Source organism: Vigna umbellata, chromosome 5, assembly GCF_029865625.1.
Source record: "Vigna umbellata cultivar VRB3 chromosome 5, Vumbellata_1.0, whole genome shotgun sequence".
Taxonomy (NCBI): Eukaryota; Viridiplantae; Streptophyta; class Magnoliopsida; order Fabales; family Fabaceae; genus Vigna; species Vigna umbellata.
The window spans coordinates 42,689,451-42,708,550 of NC_142169.1; the positions used below are offsets into that span (position 1 = coordinate 42,689,451).

Sequence of the window (19,100 nt, forward strand, 5' to 3'; positions counted from 1 at the left end):
ATTTTACATTCATTTAACACTACCATTTCTTACTTTTTACTCTCTTCTTTCTTGAAAAAATACAAAAGTTTACATTTTTATAACTATTTTCTCCTTGTGCTCTATGTAAAATGAATGTAAAAGTGTGTCATGATATCATTACTCTTTATAGAAATATATACACTTAAGTAGGTCTAACATTTTATCTCTAAGAAATGATTAAACAATTCTACCATAAAGTTGAAAGTGCCCTCTTTCTCTTATAGGTTTCATGACAGTGTTGGATGGAATTAGGAAAGAGTGATATCCATCTCTTATTTTTGTAGTTTTCAACTACTTTTGTTCTGGCTTGCTTCCAAATAAAAGTTGGTAACTAAATTATTATTGTGAAACCTTTGGACCAAGTCATTTTCTTAAAAAAAATAGTTGCTAACCAAATGGGGAAAGACAAAACACACAAAAAGAACAGAACCCAATATTATTTAGAGTATGTGGATGCAGGTATACAGGCATGAAAATCTACTTTAGACTGCTCTCTCAAAACTAATTCAAAACTTTTTTTTTCTGTACAGATAATTTAATTCCAATAGCTAAAGGGGGGAAAATAGAAATTCATGACCAAACAAATTCCAACACCCTATGCTGTCGAAAGTCCAAAGCAAATATAAATTACAAAAGGGTGTCTGAAGGCATTGAAATGCAATACATAATACTGTTTTGGGAGTACATCGAATTAATTCTATGGTGTTCTATGTCATTGTTGATTAGTTGAAGTTATAGATACCAGAGATTGGTTTCTTCATAATAGCTTCTTATATTAGATGACCCAATTCCCATGCAATGCATGTACCCCTTTCAAGTTCAAACCTTTCGCAACCTTCTCAAAGCTTGCATAGCCCAAAGAGACCTCATAACAGGCAAAATCCTCCATGCCCTTTACTTCAAGTCTCTTATCCCACCTTCCACCTACCTCTCCAACCACTTCACCCTCCTCTACTCCAAATGTGGTTCCCTCCACAGTGCCCAAACCACCTTCCACCTCACTCAACACCCCAATGTTTTCTCTTACAACACCCTCATCAATGCATATGCTAAACACTCCCTTATCCACCTTGCCCACCAGCTGTTTGATGAAATTCCCCAACCAGACTTAGTCTCTTACAACACCCTTATAGGTGCCTATGCTGATAGGGGTGAGTGTGGGCCGGTGTTGAGGCTCTTTGAGGAAGTTAGAGAGCTCGGTTTGGGCCTTGACGGATTCACGCTGTCTGGCGTGATCACTGCCTGTGGTGATGATGTTGGATTGGTTCGGCAGTTGCACTGCTTTGTGGTGATGTGTGGGTATGATTGTTATGCTTCGGTGAATAATGCACTGCTTGCTTGTTATAGTAGGAAGGGGTTTTTTAATGAGGCGAAGAGGGTGTTTAGGGAGATGGGGGAGGGTGGGTCCAGGGATGAAGTTTCGTGGAATGCAATGATTGTGGCATGTGGGCAGCATCGGGAGGGATTGGAGGCGGTGGGATTGTTCATTGAGATGGTTAGGAAGGGTTTGAAGGTTGATATGTTTACCATGGCAAGTGTTTTGACTGCTTTTACTTGTGTTAAGGATTTGGTTGGGGGCATGCAGTTTCATGGAATGATGGTTAAGAGTGGGTTCCATGGGAATTCACATGTTGGGAGTGGGTTGATTGATTTGTATTCTAAGTGTGCTGGTGGCATGGTGGAATGTAGGAAGGTGTTCAAGGAGATTCGTGTACCTGATTTGGTTCTTTGGAACACGATGATCTCCGGGTTTTCACAGTATGAGGACTTGTCTGAAGATGGTCTTTGGTGTTTCCAGGAGATGCAGCGGAAAGGTTTTCATCCGGATGATTGTAGTTTTGTGTGTGTAACTAGTGCTTGTTCTAATTTGTCATCCCCTTCTGTGGGAAAACAGGTTCATGCGTTGGCTATCAAATCTGACATTTCTTATAATCGCATTTCAGTGGATAATGCTCTTGTAGCTATGTATTCCAGATGTGGGAATGTTCATGATGCAAGAAAGGTGTTTGATACAATGACAAGGCATAACACGGTGTCTTTAAACTCAATGATTGCAGGCTATGCACAACATGGTGTTGAAGCTGAGTCGCTCAGGCTTTTTGAACTGATGCTGCAGAAAGACATTGCACCTAACAGCATAACCTTCATATCTGTTCTTTCTGCATGTGCACACACTGGAAAAGTTGAGGAGGGTCAGAAATATTTCAATATGATGAAAGAAAAATTTGGGATTGAACCAGAAGCAGAACATTTTTCCTGCATGATAGATCTTTTGGGTCGGGCAGGTAAGCTCAGGGAGGCTGAGAGGATTATTGAAACAATGCCATTTAATCCTGGTTCTATTGAATGGGCTTCTTTGCTTGGTGCGTGTAGGAAGCATGGAAATGTGGAGCTAGCAGTGAAAGCAGCCAATGAGTTCCTCCGGCTGGAACCTTATAATGCTGCTCCATATGTAATGCTTTCAAATATGTATGCAAGTGCTTCCAGATGGGAAGAGGCTGCAAACATTAAAAGGATGATGAGGGGGAGAGGAGTGAAGAAGAAACCAGGTTGTAGTTGGATAGAGATAGATAAGAAGGTGCATGTCTTTGTGGCTGAGGACACTTCACATCCAATGATAAAAGAGATTCATGTGTACATGGAGGAATTGTTAAGGAAAATGAAGCAAGCAGGGTACGTACCTGATATAAGATGGGCATTGGTGAATGCTGACGAGGTGGAGAGAAATGAGAAAGAAAGAAGGTTATTGAATCACAGTGAGAAGCTGGCAGTTGCATTTGGCCTAATCTCCACTGAAGAAGGAGTGCCTATATTGATTGTGAAGAACCTAAGAATTTGTGGTGATTGCCACAATGCCATCAAACATATTTCAGCCATCACTGGCAGGGAAATCACTGTTAGAGATACTCACAGGTTTCATTGCTTTAAGGAAGGGCAATGTTCCTGCAGGGACTATTGGTGATGAAAAACAATCAATATTTCTAGTTCAGTGGGAAAGTATTATACTACTACCTTACTAATTACACACCTGTGTCAAGTTTGGGTAATTATCACACCAGAGCTTATATCATTAGTTTGACTTTGAAGCTTACTGAAATAAGTTAAAAAGAACTTAATTTAGTAAGATTCATTGTGGTAGGAGGCCATAGACGTTTAGGTGACAAAAGGCTATGGTTTCAATGAACATTTGGGTTATCAACTTTACATTTTCCCAAGTATAACCATCCAAAAGACAGATTTCAATCTGCAGAAAATTCTTGCGTTATATCTTTAGGTGAATAATTCAGTCATTGCATATGGTCCTTTTTTTTCCTTTGTTTTACTTACATGTGACTAGATTAGCAAAGCATTAGATTTTTGGGTGTCCATTCCTCCACTAGCCATTATTTTTTATGTCTATACCTAGTTATTGAACGAAAAAGCCAAAGGCCCTCACCATAAGTAGGATCAAGTACATTTGAGGATACCAAACAACAAAAAAGTAGTCATTGCTGTTGTAGAGTAGAACAGACGGTTTTATCAACTCCAAACCAAATCTGGTACTTCTAATGTCAGACTCAAGATCTTTACTTTGAATTGGATTTGTTTGGGATTCAATTCTCTGCTGTGATGCTCATCTAGTTAGTTTATCGATTCATGTTTTGTAATCCTGGGGATTCTGAAAGAACAAATTATTCATTATGTATTATTCTGAAATGACTTACAGGGCTTTCCTTTTGAAGAAAGTAATTGTGCCGGTGTCATCAATTTCTAGCTTATACTGTAGCAATGCATTTGAATTCATTTTCTGTTACAATTTTTATTCGAGATCTATTAATCAGATCTTATTTAAAAAAGTTTATGTATAATATATTGATTAATTAATGCAAAATTAATTATCTGTGGCAATTTGGTTTTAATGAGAATTCTTATGGGCATGACGGGGAAAGTAGCTCTATGATTGAGTCGTAGTTGAGCTAAACATTTCACAGAATAGTGACTCGCCAATTAGAAATTTTGACATCCGTGATCTTCTGAATGAATTCTGTAATTATTTATAAAAACATTTTTTCTAGTACTCTTTCTTTTTCTTCTAAAAAATAAAACATTGCCCTCTACAGTATCCAATTACATATACATGTTTTTAAATTCTTTGAACTGTAGGGTCTAAATTATCAAATCAAGGTTTTTTTTTATAAATATCTTCATGAAAACTAGTAGAATTGATTTTCAACAAATTAGTGCCTGAAGTGTATGCAGCTTGCTGGCAGGTTGATTCATTTACTGAAAATTGTGGTTCATCCAGTATGTAAGCAAGAAATAAACTAAGAAATATACTTCCGTTTGAGTTTAATTTTGGTACATTGTAGATGTACATAAGTTGTCAATCAATTAAAGCATAACTTCAAAAAGTGAATTTCACAAAATAGATTAAATGAATTCAAGTGTTTTCTTTTTTTTCTATTTCTCCTGCACCAACTTCTCAAAATCCCATCTTTTAAACGAATTTGGCCATACTTCATCTTTATGTTCCCCTTTACCAGTAGTTTTATCTGACAAGTTACTAGTATATACCACTTTTTGGCCAGAAATAGTGGGATAGACCCAATGTGAGCATCCCAATAGTTGAGTGAGTATATGTGGAAGGACGGGAGAGCTTGAAGACATTAAGTAAGATGAAGAATTTTATTGCAAGAGCAATAATTCACCGTCTCAGATGAAGAAAGTGAGGAATCAAAAGTAGAAGGAAAGCCCTAGTAAAGAAATTTCAACAGTACCGCTCAGAGATAAATAAATGAGAATTTTCATGGGAGTAGTGCCATGAAAGCTTTTCCATGATCCAGAAAATAATAATACTAGTAATAAAAAAAAAAACAGGAAATCCCTGCTCTACTCATACTTTACAAGGGCAGCAACCAAAGAAATGTATGTAGGGGAAAGGTCAAATCTTTATCCTCAATATGATTTTCCACAATGTATCAAGCTACCAGCACCCAAAAAAAGACCAAAAATAGCAGCACTTCCAAGTGTAGTTTGTCCAATATGCCTAATTTTCAATAGTCCAGGCACCTGCATGCAAATCAATGCATTAATATATAGGAATGCTGCTTTGTATCATAAAGGAACTCTTTACTTTTATGACAATGTGTATAAAAATCAGTACAAAGGATTCAGGATGTAAGTTTTTAAAACCGGTATACTTTTCTTCAGTTTTTTTACCGAGTTGGTTGCCAGCAGCAGTGTGCATTGCTGGAAAGTTTGCGGCGCGTTGATAAACAGCTGGGACACACTGTTATGTTGGGGAAAATAGGGCAGCTATTGGGAGGACCTCAGCCTAAATTTTAATAACATGGAGAATTTCTGAATTACCTGGCACACACGCTTTACATCTACATTTTAATAAAATTAATTACAAGGTTAAAGGCCTGTTTGTAAAGGATTTTGACACTATTATCCAACCATAAACAACTATTTATGATAAGTTTTACTTTTACAATAACTACTTTGAAAGTCATATTACAGATGATTTCTAGTTGACAGTGTAACTTTTACACAGGGTGTGTTCAGAAATTTACTATATTTGATCTGTGTAATCTCAACTAACAAAAAACACAAGCATTTTCATAAAAAATTTAAAAATGTTTTTCATATAACAAAAGACGTTTAGTCTATATGTATGATAAAGAAAAAATTTAAAAATGTCTTTCATATAACAAAAGGCTCCAGGAAGAGTATGAAAAATGTATTGTAACAAAATGAAGGCCAAACTAAAGTTCTAAACAATATTATTCTTGAAAGTTCAGGAAAAGACCACAAGGTATACCTTATATCTAATAGCTTCATATGTTCCGTACACGGCACCTGCAAAGAAGCTAAAAGATTAGACAACGGTATTCTACGACTTTTCTATGTGAGTAAATTGGATCTAATGAACAATCAAAATGATCTTACTTTATAAATGCATTTGACTATAACATTCCAGCAGTTAATAAAGTTTAACCAATCACTTGGCTGACAATTTTCACTACTTTTTAAAGCAAGATTACAGATGATGGACACTTCACAAAACTTCTCAGATCATACTTAACCAGAACATATTTATCATAGAGTGTCAAGCTTAATTCATTGAAAAAAAAAATGAAACCTAATGTACTGATGAATTTATCCACAACCGTATAACTACTACTCAGTACAAAACAAGATGTCAATCAATGTGCAATGATGCACTCAGACTCCTTCCCTCTCTTCTAGGAAAAATTTCAAGACTTCAAAATTCTGTGTCTGAAATTGAGAGACTTCCATACAAATGTCTTCTTGTAACAACCTTTTTGTAAAAAAGAAAACAGAGTAATGTTCTACTTTAGAATCCCCAAGGTCCAGGAATATAAAATATCTATAGAACGACTAAAATAACGTTTCAAGTTATAACTGATTACAATAAAATACATCCAAAAAAATGGAAAAGAGCTAAAATATCCAACCAACCAATATCAAATTTATATATTCGATCACAAAGGCTTAATTTGGTGCGCAGAGGGTAAAGGTAGGCAAAATTTAAGAAAAAGTGACTTTGGTGAAACTGAAACCTGGTATTAGCTAGTTCCAAAAGATACCCCTAGCACTAAACGACTAAAATTCTTAGATTAAAATCAAAGTTTTTTAAGCAAGAATAATGAGTTCATAGTGAAAATGAAGAGCAACGGAAACTCAAATCGGTTGCTCAGACAAGTTTATACACCATAGTCCATACATTATATAAAATATTTATGAATAAAATGGTCTCTTTAGTTTTAAGAAATCATATTCTATTTCTGTTTCGTACTTCACAAAAACAGTGCGTTTGGATAGGCATAAATAAGCATTGAGACTAATAAAATCACATCAAATGCGTTCCACAATGGAGAAACTAGGGGACACAAACATGTTGACAATGACAAAAACTATGTACAAATCTTAGAAAACAGAACCATTTGGTTTCAGAAACTTCATTTCATTCCTCCCTTTTCAAAATTTTGAACAAAAGCCACTGTAAATAAAGTAAAAAAACAAGGAAACATTTTGGAAAACATAAATAAAGAAGCTTTCTCAACCTATTGCCCAAATATCTTTTAATATTTTCTGGAATCCAAAACAACACTTCAATTCCACTCCAACACAACCATCATCAGCACCAAGGATACAACACCTGAAACTTTAACAACACTTAGTCCAAACTAAACAGACACTCATTAGAAAGAACAAGGTTCCCTAATAAAATAATAAGAAGTAAACCATCAAACTTCATTTCATTTCAAAGCAAATCTAAAGCAAATCTAAAACGAACCAAAAAATGTTAAAAGACCGAATCTATACAATTAAGAAAACCTAAAAACGCATATATAATAATTTTTAAGAAATACCTTCGAAATGGATTATATATATATAACATAAGGTAATAGAGATAATAGTACAAGGTGAAGAAAAGGGATATATGAGACTGACCGACAGCGCCGCCTACAGCACCACCCATAGCGGCGCCCGCGGTGACACGAGCTAGGCAACTGTCCCTTGCCATTTGAAGTGGGAGCGAGACACTGGAGAAGGGTTTTGGGAGAAAAAAAAAACCTCTTTAAGGTGAAAAACTACTTGGTGCTCCTTTCTTTTATAATCCCTTCTCTTTTTGTAAAAGGAATGAGTCAAATTAAATTTTAGATTTCCTTGTTAATTTAGATTTAATTCTTCACCATGTCAATTAAAATTATTATGACTTGACAGTACTTTTATTTCTTAAATTTGAAATAAAAACTAGGATATTGAACACTAAAATTAATAAAATAAACCCTATAATTATACATCTTCCATATATTTTTTTTCAAATTATAATCACGACAAATAAATTAATCTATGAAATAAATAAATTAATAATTAAGTTAATATATAAATTTATTGAGTGGTGTAACATCCCAAAAATATAGTAATATACTATATGATAGAATGATTACAATTAATAATATTTCAGTTCAGTCTTACACTAAGAGGACGTACGCGCATGGTCGAACGGCCTTACAGAAAGAGTTTCTATAAATAAACAATACATAAGTACGAGTTTGACCGAACGGTTTACCAAAAACCAAATACCGAACGGTCATACATGCAAAGATGAGAAAGTGGCGAAAGACCGCCTCATTACAAAACTACTCTAAGGACCGAACGTCCTAAGGTTCGGTCTTAACTTCAACTTCGACCAAATTTTCTTCTTCCAGTGTATCTTCCAACAGCGCGTCCCCTTCTACTCACATCCACATGGATGATCATTGCAACGACAAGACGAACGTACAAGACGAGACAACACAAGAAAAACACAGGGTAAGCTTATGTAATTTAATTCATACATACACATACATTCAAACAATCCAACACATAAGATAAATTTCATCATACGAATCATACAAAGCCTATCACTAGACTGAGGTTAGTCCTATCTGTCCAAAGTACCCCTAAGGACTAGGACCTCCTGTCGTTCCCACACATGACCTACCCTCCTCTACTTGAAGACGAGTACTCACGGAACATCAGGATGAATAGCCAGCTTAGCATACCCACAGTCATACTTTACCAATTCCAATATTCATACATGAGTCGTTCCTCCCCGGAACGCTCGTCCATAAACCACAATATTTCCATATCACATTTTCTTCATCTTTCACTAATACATATCTCATTTAATCACCTTGTTCAAAGATTCATGAGGATTACAAATAACGAACATTCAACCCGAACTTAAAACTGGGCCGAACACATAGAGCGAGACCGAGAGATCTTCAAATTTGAGAGTAGATTAAGACTAAGGGTTGACATCGGGTTTTAAGAAAGATAGCGAGCACAAATATATATATTCCAAGAAACGAATGGAACGAACGTCGATTTCAATGCTGAGCCAATTAGATGAACCGACTCTTGAGAACTTTATCTGAACATCAAAAGACAAGACCAAGAACGAGGACTCCAGAGTGAAACCAATGAATAAGAATATTTCAAGGCACGAAAAATAATACTTAGAATTGTCTCATATGAAGAAACCGAACGGTTGTGAATACTCAGTTTAGTATCAAGAATCCAAGTGACAGTCAAAGACTGGACATTATAGTGAGCGAACCCTAGAGGGCTTGAACGAACGCTCATATAAGGAGATTTAGCTTAAGGATATAGGACAAGTGCCAGGTGTGAGACCAAACACTTGCTTAGGACGAACACTTGGTATAAGACCAGGTGCTACTAACGGATACAAAAGAAACTGGATTATTATGCCAAGATACTATTGAAGTAGTATTTAAGAATAACTAAAATATTTCACAGCAGGATATCAAGACAGAACTATGCTTGGCCAAACGCTCAAGCATAGAAGTTCGAAGTGTAGACGCTCGATCTCAACTAGGATTCTTCCCAAATGAAAGAATCCACTACTAACCAAATTCACTATAAAACCGAACGGTCAAGGACCGTTCAGTAACGAACGTACACTTTCTCAGGGGAAATCTTATCAGGATCATTTATATTCCAACTCATTTATTACATATAATTTCACAACTTTATACATTCATATTTCATACCCTCCAAACATAGAGATTTCATATATTTAATACATCATAAAATAAATCAGTCATATTTCATTTACACTTATTGAATAAACGAACGTTCATTGTACTACAATCATATCAATCATCATGCATCCAATTCATTCAGTCAACTAACGAACGTTCATACATTACAACAACATACAAATTAAATTAAATTAAATAAGCTTCCCTTACCTCTAGTGTGAACGAACGTCCTACAGATCAAAACTCAGTTCGCCGAAATATGATTCCTTCTACCCTCAACGTTCAACCAACTCTTCAAACTAAAACAAATAACAGAAAACCAAGATTGGTTCAGGCAAGATGACAGCATGCAACCAGAACTTGAGTTGCATGTACCAGAGAACGGCCGACTAAAAACGAGAAAACTTACCAATTCAGAACTCGAAACTGTTCAGTTCAGAATGAAGCTTAGGGCGCCGGAAACACTTCTACGGTGCCTGAATGGTGATCGGAGAAAGGAAAATGTAAGATTTCTTAGAGAGAAGGGAGAGTTTTCTAGTGAGAAGTAGGAGAATTTGAAAAGATTAGAGTTTGGAGGAGAAGATGCATGCAGAGAGTGGGACGTGATTTTTCTAAAAACTCAGTTTTGCTTAAGACGAACGTCCGCTCATCTGCTGACATCTGCATTCCACTATCTGATTTTCGAATTCTCGTTGCTTGACACCTAACGTCCGTTCAGAGGAGTTTTTGGTACGTTTTAATGATCTGACAAGAGGAGTTTTGGGTGCGTTTAACGAGGTCTGACAAGTGACAAAAATATATAGTTTTTTCTGATAAAAATTTCAAACATTTCGCAAAAGGATAAATCCTCCAATCATATACATCTATCTAAATCCGTCGAGCATCCAATAAAATTACTAAATTACAATGATAACTGTCCAATCAGTTTTTTATTTTTATAATACTTTTATACTATTCTCATCTTCGTGGAAGTTTGATAAACACTTGAAAACCTACAAAATTAACTTACGTTTGATTATATGCTTTCATTAACAAAATATTTGGGTTAACAATTTAAGAAAAAGAGTATAATGCAAGAAATGTGTATTATTTGAATTAGCCAAATCGTATGTGTGATGATACATTGTTTTTGCAGTTTTATTATGTTATTATGTTTCCGACAAAAAAAATCTATTTAACATTTTATTTACTTTGAGTTAAATTTATTTAAATGTGAGAGTTATTTAAATGAGATAAAATTTATAGTTTATTAGTTAAATTAAAAATTACAAATAAAAAAGTATAATTATTTAAATTTTATTTCATAAAATCACTTAATATTTATAAATTATTAGTTCATTCTTTTCAAGATTTGAGTCTCACATAATGATGTTAAGTGAGAATACAAAACAATTTATATAAATTTATTCGTAATTATTGATAGAAATAAATATTTTGGTAAATTCAAAGCAATGGACTTTACAGGTAAATTTTAAAATTTAAAGTATAGACAAATATTATTGTCACTAATGAATCCATCCGTAGTATTTATAATAATTTTTGTTAAATTAGAATTTATATTATCGATAAACATTTCTATCAGTAACATATTTAATGTCATCAAATTAAACAGTAAATTTATGGCTTAATATCTCTTTTGATCTCTCGAAAGAGGGATTGTGTTCAAAATGATCGTACCTTTTTTAAAAAGTAACAAATGATTCCAACTTTTGAAAAAATGGATGAAGTTAATCCTTTTTGTTTATGACGTTAAAAAAGGTGGAACTGTCTCCCTAGACAAAACTTAATGACGTGTCAATTTTATGTGATTGCATGGCAGTGTTAGGTTTATTGACGTGTAAATTAAAATTGGGAGAAAATAAATTGAGTATGTGGCACTACAAAAAAGAAAGACATTACCGAAGGCCAGAAGCCCTCGGAAACAGCCCAAAACCGTCGGTAAAAGGTAATTACCGAAGGCTTATCGACGGCCAAAGAGCCCTCGGTAAATCCCTTGTCGCTAACATTTACCGAAGGCTTTCACCCTTCGGTAATTACCGAGGGCCAAAAGCCTTCGGTAATTACCGAAGGGCGAAAGCCTTCGGTAATTTCCGAAGGGCAAAAGCCTTCGGTAATTATCCCTATTTTATTACTAAAACTAATGCTAAACAGTTATTTACATAAGAACAAGTATTTTTAAATTTATACCTTCCCACCCCCACACTTAAAAGGCACATTGTCCTCAATGTGTGAGTGAGTAAGGCTTCCTAATAACAACACAGACAAACTAAAGATATATACAAATCAAACATGCAGAATTGAAATTTAACAAGAAATATGTACAACAGAATCAAGAAAACTGAACACAACATGTACAAGAATAAAGCTGGAAAAAGAAAACTAAAACTACAAGCTACACTAAGAAGAAAATTTGTTCAAATAGGCCACTCTTTTCTTATAAACTAAAACTAAAACTACAAACTACAAACTAAAACTACAAGCCACTCTTTTCAGCAGTGTCTCCATGGCTTCCTTGCCTTCCTCCTTCCCAGCTCTCTGCTGCAGCAACATCTCTCCTTCCACTGGCAACTGTTGTGTGTATGGCAGTAGGCTGGAGATCTTTCCAAGCCTTTCTGCACTTTCCTCCTCCCAAATAACTGCCTTAGTGTTTTTAGCATTCTTTGCTTCCTTTAATTCTGCACAACAATCAAGTTCAAAGTTAGGTGCATCTATTAGGACTCTTAGTTCTGGCTGTGTAACAGAATTTATCTCAATGCAAATGGAGCAAGAACCAGATTGACAATCACATTTGAAATTTAAATGCATAAACAGCTAAGGCAAAGCAATTGGAATTTCAAAGTTAGAATAAAATATATAAATAAAATAACTATGACATAACAATACAATAAAAATTACAACTGTCAAAGAACAACAAACATAGCATGATAAATAATTGATTTTGAATGTAATTATATATGGATTTGAGTTAAATATTTGAAGAGCAGCAAACATAGCATGATAAATATTTGAGTTAAATAATTGAATCCCCAACACTATGTTAATTTGAACGTAAACATAAGTTACCTTAATTAACTTATTTTTCTTAATTCCTTTTGCTATTATAATTTATATAGAAAATTATCATAAGAGTGGAGGCACACTAACCATAGCTGGAAGCAACTTCTTCCATATGGAAATAATCGTTCTAAATACAGTCCAATTTAGATTACAGAAATTGATGAAAGAGACCTCATATAAAAAATAATCCATTATTCTCTCTAATTCTTTTGAACAAAAGACAATGGAAAATGCTTATTATGGTATGAATCAGGTTCCAGACTAAGGTAAAGCAAGAAAGCTTCAATAATATTCAGAATAGGTCTATCTTGATTGAGAGAAGGATTGAACTTTAAGAAAAAGAGTTTGATGAATTCCAAAGAGCACTAGAGACCAAGCATTGAAGTATATTAGCCAAGCTTGATTTTAGATTATATCGAATCAAACCAAACGCAAAAAAAAAAGTAATTTACAATAAGTATTACAAAGTAAAAGTGCAAATTAAAATACAAGCAGTTAAAACCTTTAATAATTTAATTGATGAAAGTACTTAATGATTAGTGTTATAAAAATATATTCTGGTTTAAGTTCTTTATATTTTCCCTTATGCATGGCATTGCAAGCATTCAGTTCCCCCCAGCTTGGTAATAATTTCACTAAAATTCATCTTTTCACTAAACTTGTTCAAGCATGCAATTTGAAGATGTTCATGAACAACACATTTAAGAACCAAAGCTTGATTTGTGAAAATAGTTCCAAAACAGAAGCAGTAAACTAACCAAATATTATCAGTGCATGTACAAGTAAAAGCATGGTCTTTAATCTATATAGTGTATAACTATATCATGATTTTATATATAAATTAGGTATGTCTTATGATATGGATTATGAGTATATATATATATATATATATATATATATATTTCGTTTTGAATGAAAAAAAATTGTGATTAAATCGTAATGGTTTTCTAGTACTTACTTGCTTAGTGATTACCATAATAATTTGGGAAGCAAAGAAGAACATGGTAGGGGAAAATTAATATAAATTTAACATATAAAATGAGGATAAGAATTTTAGAAAAACAGACCCAAAGTAATAATGAATGATAAAGGTGGGGCCAAATTCGTTGTCATGAACTAGTAATCTACAAACATTAACAGTAAAACAGACCCAAAGTAATAATGAATGATCAAACTATATATGACTATGACAAGGCCTTTCGACTCAGAATAGACCCTGCCATCCACCCAAAATGCTCTTCATTTCTTAAAGGGCATTAGGAAAATGATTATTTGTTTATTAATTGCAAACATAAACAAAAACTTCAAATAAAAGAGAATATTTTGACAGCTTTTAAAAAAATCTTACACATTAATCATTGTCATTAGGATGCTTGCAATTATGTTATTAAAATATACAAAACATAAATTCACCTTGTATACAACACCAAAACCTCCTTCTCCAAGTTTATTTTCAGCACTGAAATTTTTAGTTGCAGCTTTCAAATCATTATATTTGTAGTTAAGTGGTCCTCTTAACTCAGTTGCTCCCAATATGTCACCTGCAACGGAACACAAGTTTAGATTTTGAAATAAATGATATAGATACGACTTTTTAGAATAAAATAATTGATAATAACAAATAAAAGGGTTGTGTTGTGGAGTATACTATATAAAATGCAAAAAAATTGTCGAAGATTAAATTGCTTCGAACAAAACGCAATCTAATACTGCTTTTGGTAGCTTGTCATTATTTCTATTTGAAAAAACATTAAGTAGGAACTAATTTATACCAAGCGTTGCATGCAAGTGAAAACTTTCCACATTTACATACCTCTGTGAACCTTGTCAGATTTTGAGAATTTCAAACAGCAAAATCAAAGTGAATTTAAATATATTTGAATGAATAGACAGATAGATACCTGAGGAAGCAATCGTTGTAGATAACTCTGGCGCCATTGACTTTGGAGCAGTTGCGGATTTGGGTGGAGGCAGTGTCGAAGCAAGAAAGACAATCATTTTTGGAGAGATAGTTTCTGCATTGAAACATTGTATATGTGAGGGTCCCTCCCCTTGATTTCTGTGATGTGCCAAAGAGTTTGAGGGTACACAGGATTTGTCCTCATGTCGCCATCTCGTGTTGTTATTATCCGCGCCAACTCTCCCCTTAGTTGGCTATCCTCTGTCTCCACCAACCTTACCACTCGATTAATGCAAACCTACAAATCAATCCCCTTCAATTTCACTACCAAATCGCAAACGCATTATCACCTCATTCACTCCACTCACACCATCTCCCTCATTTTATTTCACCCCTCCCACTATATATATCCGCCAACACTTCCCTCTTTCACAGCAATTCACCAACAACATTTCACTTTTTTCTTAGACAACATAAACAAATGGCCTCTCTTACATCCTTAAGCTTTCTCCTATGTTTATTTCTGGTTGTTTTAATTCTTCCTTTTAGTTCAGCCAACAAACTCACTGAGTCAGAGCCCCAACTGAAGTTCCAATTCCACAGAGCACCTCTTCTCACAGGTAAAATCTCCGTCAACATCATTTGTTATTGCAAGTTCAAACCTTCCTAGAAATCCATACTCACTGACTTCATCATCTCCCTTTCATCTCCCAAACCCGTCAACATCATCCCCCTTTCATCATCCCAATTGCTTCCTAGGATTTTTTATATTTGAACAATTAAAGTTTGTTATATTTTTGTTCGTGAATATATATGTAAGGATTTTTATTTTGTATTCAAATAGACAGGGAAGCTGATGTATCATATTTGTCATGCAGGGATTCTCAAATAGTAAATTGAGCGTATTTTTCCCAAACTTCTTTCCACACAGAAAAAGAATAACAGAAAAAGAATAACAATGCTACTGGATATTTCATACAAAAAACAAAACACAACAACTGATATTTGGCCACCATGAAGGAAGGAAATAAAGGCAATGTTTATGAAAAATAAAATCATTAGAGAGAAGTAATGCTTACAGGTCGAGGCGGATCGACGAGGAACCATGGAAACTGGCACAGATCGAGCTAATCGAAGAAGGAGAACAGCGGATGACGGAAAATGGAGGCAAACCCTAGATTGAATGGTTTGATCGGTGTACATTCTAGGGTTAGGGATTTGGGATGTTTTGATCGGTGTAGAGAAAGGATTCAACGATTGAATCGATGGAATGGAATGAACAACGGTTTTAATCGGGCAAAAGATAGAACAATCGGTGAAAAATGGATTCTTTGGTGGATTAGGCCAAGGTAAGGGAGAAATGTACAGGAGAATGAAGATCTAGAGACTAACCATGGCTGGGCGGATTAAGATCTGAGGCGGAGGAACTTGAAATATGGATCGAAGACGAGGGAAGCTTTGAGAGAAAAAGAAATGTGTGCGGGTGGATCTCTCCAGAGAATGGCTAAATGAAGATGTGGTTCGAATATCAAGCAGACATTACCGAAGGGCAAACGGCCCTCGGTAAGCAGACATTATCGAAGGGCAAATGGCCCTCGGTAATAAACCTTCGGTAATATGCGATTTTATTGTAGTGTGGTAATGTACTGTGAGAGAGGTTGAAAGAAAGAGGGGTTAGGGTTAGAATGAAAATCGCGATTTGAAATTAAACATTATGGTGAAAGTTGTGTTGAAATCGGGGTCGGTGTTTATCTCGTTGAAGGTGAAGGTTTTCTCAATCTTATCGGTATTAGATTTGAAGGTTTCCTCCAAAGGGTTTTAGCAGCCATTAATATTTGTTTTGTCCCATTTGGAGGACGAACAAGACATACACTTTTTCTTGTTTAAAAGATGCCAGCTTTAATTTCGTCTAGGTTAAGCCATTTGGTTTCCAAACTGAAACTGAAGTTGAGAACAGAAACAAATCTAATAAGGTTAAGCCATTTGGTTCACCTAGTGAGAATCTCAAGAGCAAAGGAAAGCCCTTTGACACTAATGAAAAGAAGAAGAAAGCATTTAGGGTTCTAGAAAAACAACAAATGGAGTTTGCCCCTTTTGCTGCAAAGTCATTTTCAAAACTTGGGCTCTCACATGTGTTGATTGAGAGGCTAGAGGAGGAGAGTTTTACTGTTCCGACTAAAGTTCAATCTGCTGCAGTTCCCTCCATTTTGAACAACAAAAGCAAAGACTGAGCGTTAGTTAATCATGGTTTCTGCAACTGTGTCTTTTTTTGTTACAATTTTAACCTCACTGCCACGCAATAAGATAAACTGGACACGTCATTAAGTTTTGTCCAAGGGAGCAACTGCATTGTTTAATTTTTGACGCCGTTAGCAAAAAAGATTAACTTTACATGTTTTTTCAAAAATTGGAATCATTTGTTATTTTTTAAAAAAAGTAGAACCATTTTGAACACCATCCTTTTTCGAAGTATTAAGCCTAAATTTATTAATAAATTCATTATAATTTTAATTGGTTGTCGAAATTAGAAAAAAAGGAAGAAGATAAAAAAAAGAACTGGAGGAACCAACAGTACCAACAATGGATGCTGTAAACATCCAATTTCGTTCGAATAATCAATCAAGATTTCTTTTGTACTATTTTATTTCATTTTACGTTATCTTATTTTACTTTATTCTATCTTTATGTTATTTTATTTTATCTTATTTTTGTTATTTAGAGTTATTTTATTTTATTTTACTTTGTTTTATTTTTATTTTGATATTTTAAATTGTTTTATTTTACTTTATTTTATTATATTTTACTTTTATTTTTCATTATATTATATTATATTATTTTATTTTTATTTTATGTCATTATTTTGATTTGATTTTCTTTTATGTTAGTTTATTTTATTTTACTTTATCTGATACTTTTTAAATCATAAAATGTAAACATTGAAATAAAAGAAAACAACAAAACAAAGGCAAAAAAAAAATGATGATCACACATTGCAAAGACTCGACGTTCATTTTTTCTCGTTTCCAAGACTATCAACCATTGTCTTAAATCTTTTTCCTATTAATAATTTTTTAATGCAAACCTTTGGTCCTAAATTATTTTTATTAAGTTGCCGTAAACAAAGCTGATTGCCGTAAAAAGAGAAGCAAGTGTTGCCGTAAAAAGAGAAGTAGGTGGTTGCCGTAAAAGAAAAGGCATGCAGTAGAGGAATCCATATTCCATTATATGCATGGTATTCTCATTGCTTGGTTGCATTAACTCCATCACCGAGCTCCAACTTCGACCTCTAATCACCAAAACTCCAACGCCACTTCCCTGCAAAGACAGAAAACATAGAACAACAGAAAGCACACTCTATCCTCACCATGATATTATTGGCATCATCTTCCTGCGCTCAAAAATCTTAAATGAGAGAGCCTGGAAACCAAGGTCACAATACAACTCAATAGGATCCACTCCTTTTTTTTTTTCACTCTTCACAGAGCCGAGCCACACCCAACACTGTATTGACTTCCCTTGATTTTGGTTGAATTGATTGATCAATATGTCTGTTTGGATTTTGGAACTTTACAAATGTTTTTATTAAATATAGTTTTATATGCAAAGCTAAAAACCAGAATCTTTAGAGATGTTAGGTTGTAACTTTTCACCCTTTCCACTAAAATTTGTATACTCCTCTCTACCCTTTCAGGCATATTGACAGTTATGAGTAGCATGACTAGTGGGGGTGATGATCAGAAGATATACAGAGGTCATCGGTCATCATCATTCGATGAAGAAGCTGGAGTTAGAGGTAAGGAGAAGTTCCTCTAAAGAAAGGCCTCTGCAGAAGATGATGTAATTTTATTAGATTTAATCAGCAAAATTAGGTATCTCGAAATTAAACCATTTTATTATATGTTATTAAGTATTAGGAAAATGTTATTTGGACAACGAAATTTTGACACACATTTAACAACGCCACGTGTCAGCTCTGCATTGGATAAATGATTTGAAATTAAAACAGAGAAAGGGTTACGGGGCGAGGGGTATTTTGGGATTTTCAGGGTAAAATTTAAAGAATTGGGTTTGGGCGGTTTAGGGTGGGAAAGAAGTTCGTTCAACCCTTCCATCTTGTGTCTCGCTCTCTCGCTCTTTCGTTCGTCTTCGAAGCTTCCATCTTCCCTGTCGTTGTCTCGCTCTCTCGCTCTATCATTTTTACTTTGTGTTAATCTCACTTATAATGACAAAAGTAGTGATTGAAAAATGAACGCAGCATTATAATAAGAATTTGAAAAGTACGAGACCATTTTCAGTAAAATTAATGGTAATTAATGGGAAGGAGTTGATCAAATTCTGAGTGGGGAGATGGGTGTTGGTCATTGATGTAAACGCAAGAAGTGTGGAGTGACTCGTGATGAGTAGGGGGACGAAGTAGTGCAAGGGATGAGTCAGAGTGTTGAAAAAATGGTCTGGTAATCGTTTACAGAATCCTGGTAAACGATTACCCGAGAGAAAATTGGATTTTGTACATAAAGTCCAACACAGGTAGTCAGCCAGGTGAACAGGGGTCACCATTGGAA

At 34.6% G+C, this 19,100-nt stretch overlaps 2 protein-coding genes across 2 annotated transcripts; one reads left to right on the plus strand and one right to left on the minus strand.

The window, feature by feature from the left end:
* Positions 1 to 464: 464 nt before the first annotated feature.
* Positions 465 to 3,888, plus strand: LOC124847837 (pentatricopeptide repeat-containing protein At3g49710-like). Its single transcript, XM_047325415.2, is given in 2 exon segments — positions 465 to 815; positions 818 to 3,888. Coding segments are annotated over 2 exon segments (2,181 nt in total). The 5' UTR covers positions 465 to 800; the 3' UTR covers positions 2,984 to 3,888.
* Positions 3,889 to 4,758: 870 nt separating this feature from the next.
* On the minus strand, positions 4,759 to 7,637 carry LOC124847840 (reactive oxygen species modulator-like protein). The gene is made up of 3 exons (XM_047325417.2): positions 7,483 to 7,637; positions 5,825 to 5,862; positions 4,759 to 5,070 (listed from the first exon to the last, which is right to left on the minus strand). Exons 1-3 carry the CDS (start codon positions 7,553 to 7,555, stop codon positions 4,957 to 4,959), a joined length of 225 nt encoding a protein of 74 aa, XP_047181373.1. The 5' UTR covers positions 7,556 to 7,637; the 3' UTR covers positions 4,759 to 4,956.
* Positions 7,638 to 19,100: the final 11,463 nt, after the last annotated feature.

Coding starts and splice junctions, on each gene's coding strand:
- LOC124847840 (XM_047325417.2), bottom strand. CDS start 7,555: ATGGCAAGGGACAGTTGCCTAGCTCGTGTCACCGCGGGCGCCGCTATG. Junction 5,863..7,482: donor TGCTGTAGGCGGCGCTGTCG/GTCAGTCTCATA, acceptor GCTTCTTTGCAG/GTGCCGTGTACGGAACATAT. Junction 5,071..5,824: donor ATGAAGCTATTAGATATAAG/GTATACCTTGTG, acceptor ATTTGCATGCAG/GTGCCTGGACTATTGAAAAT.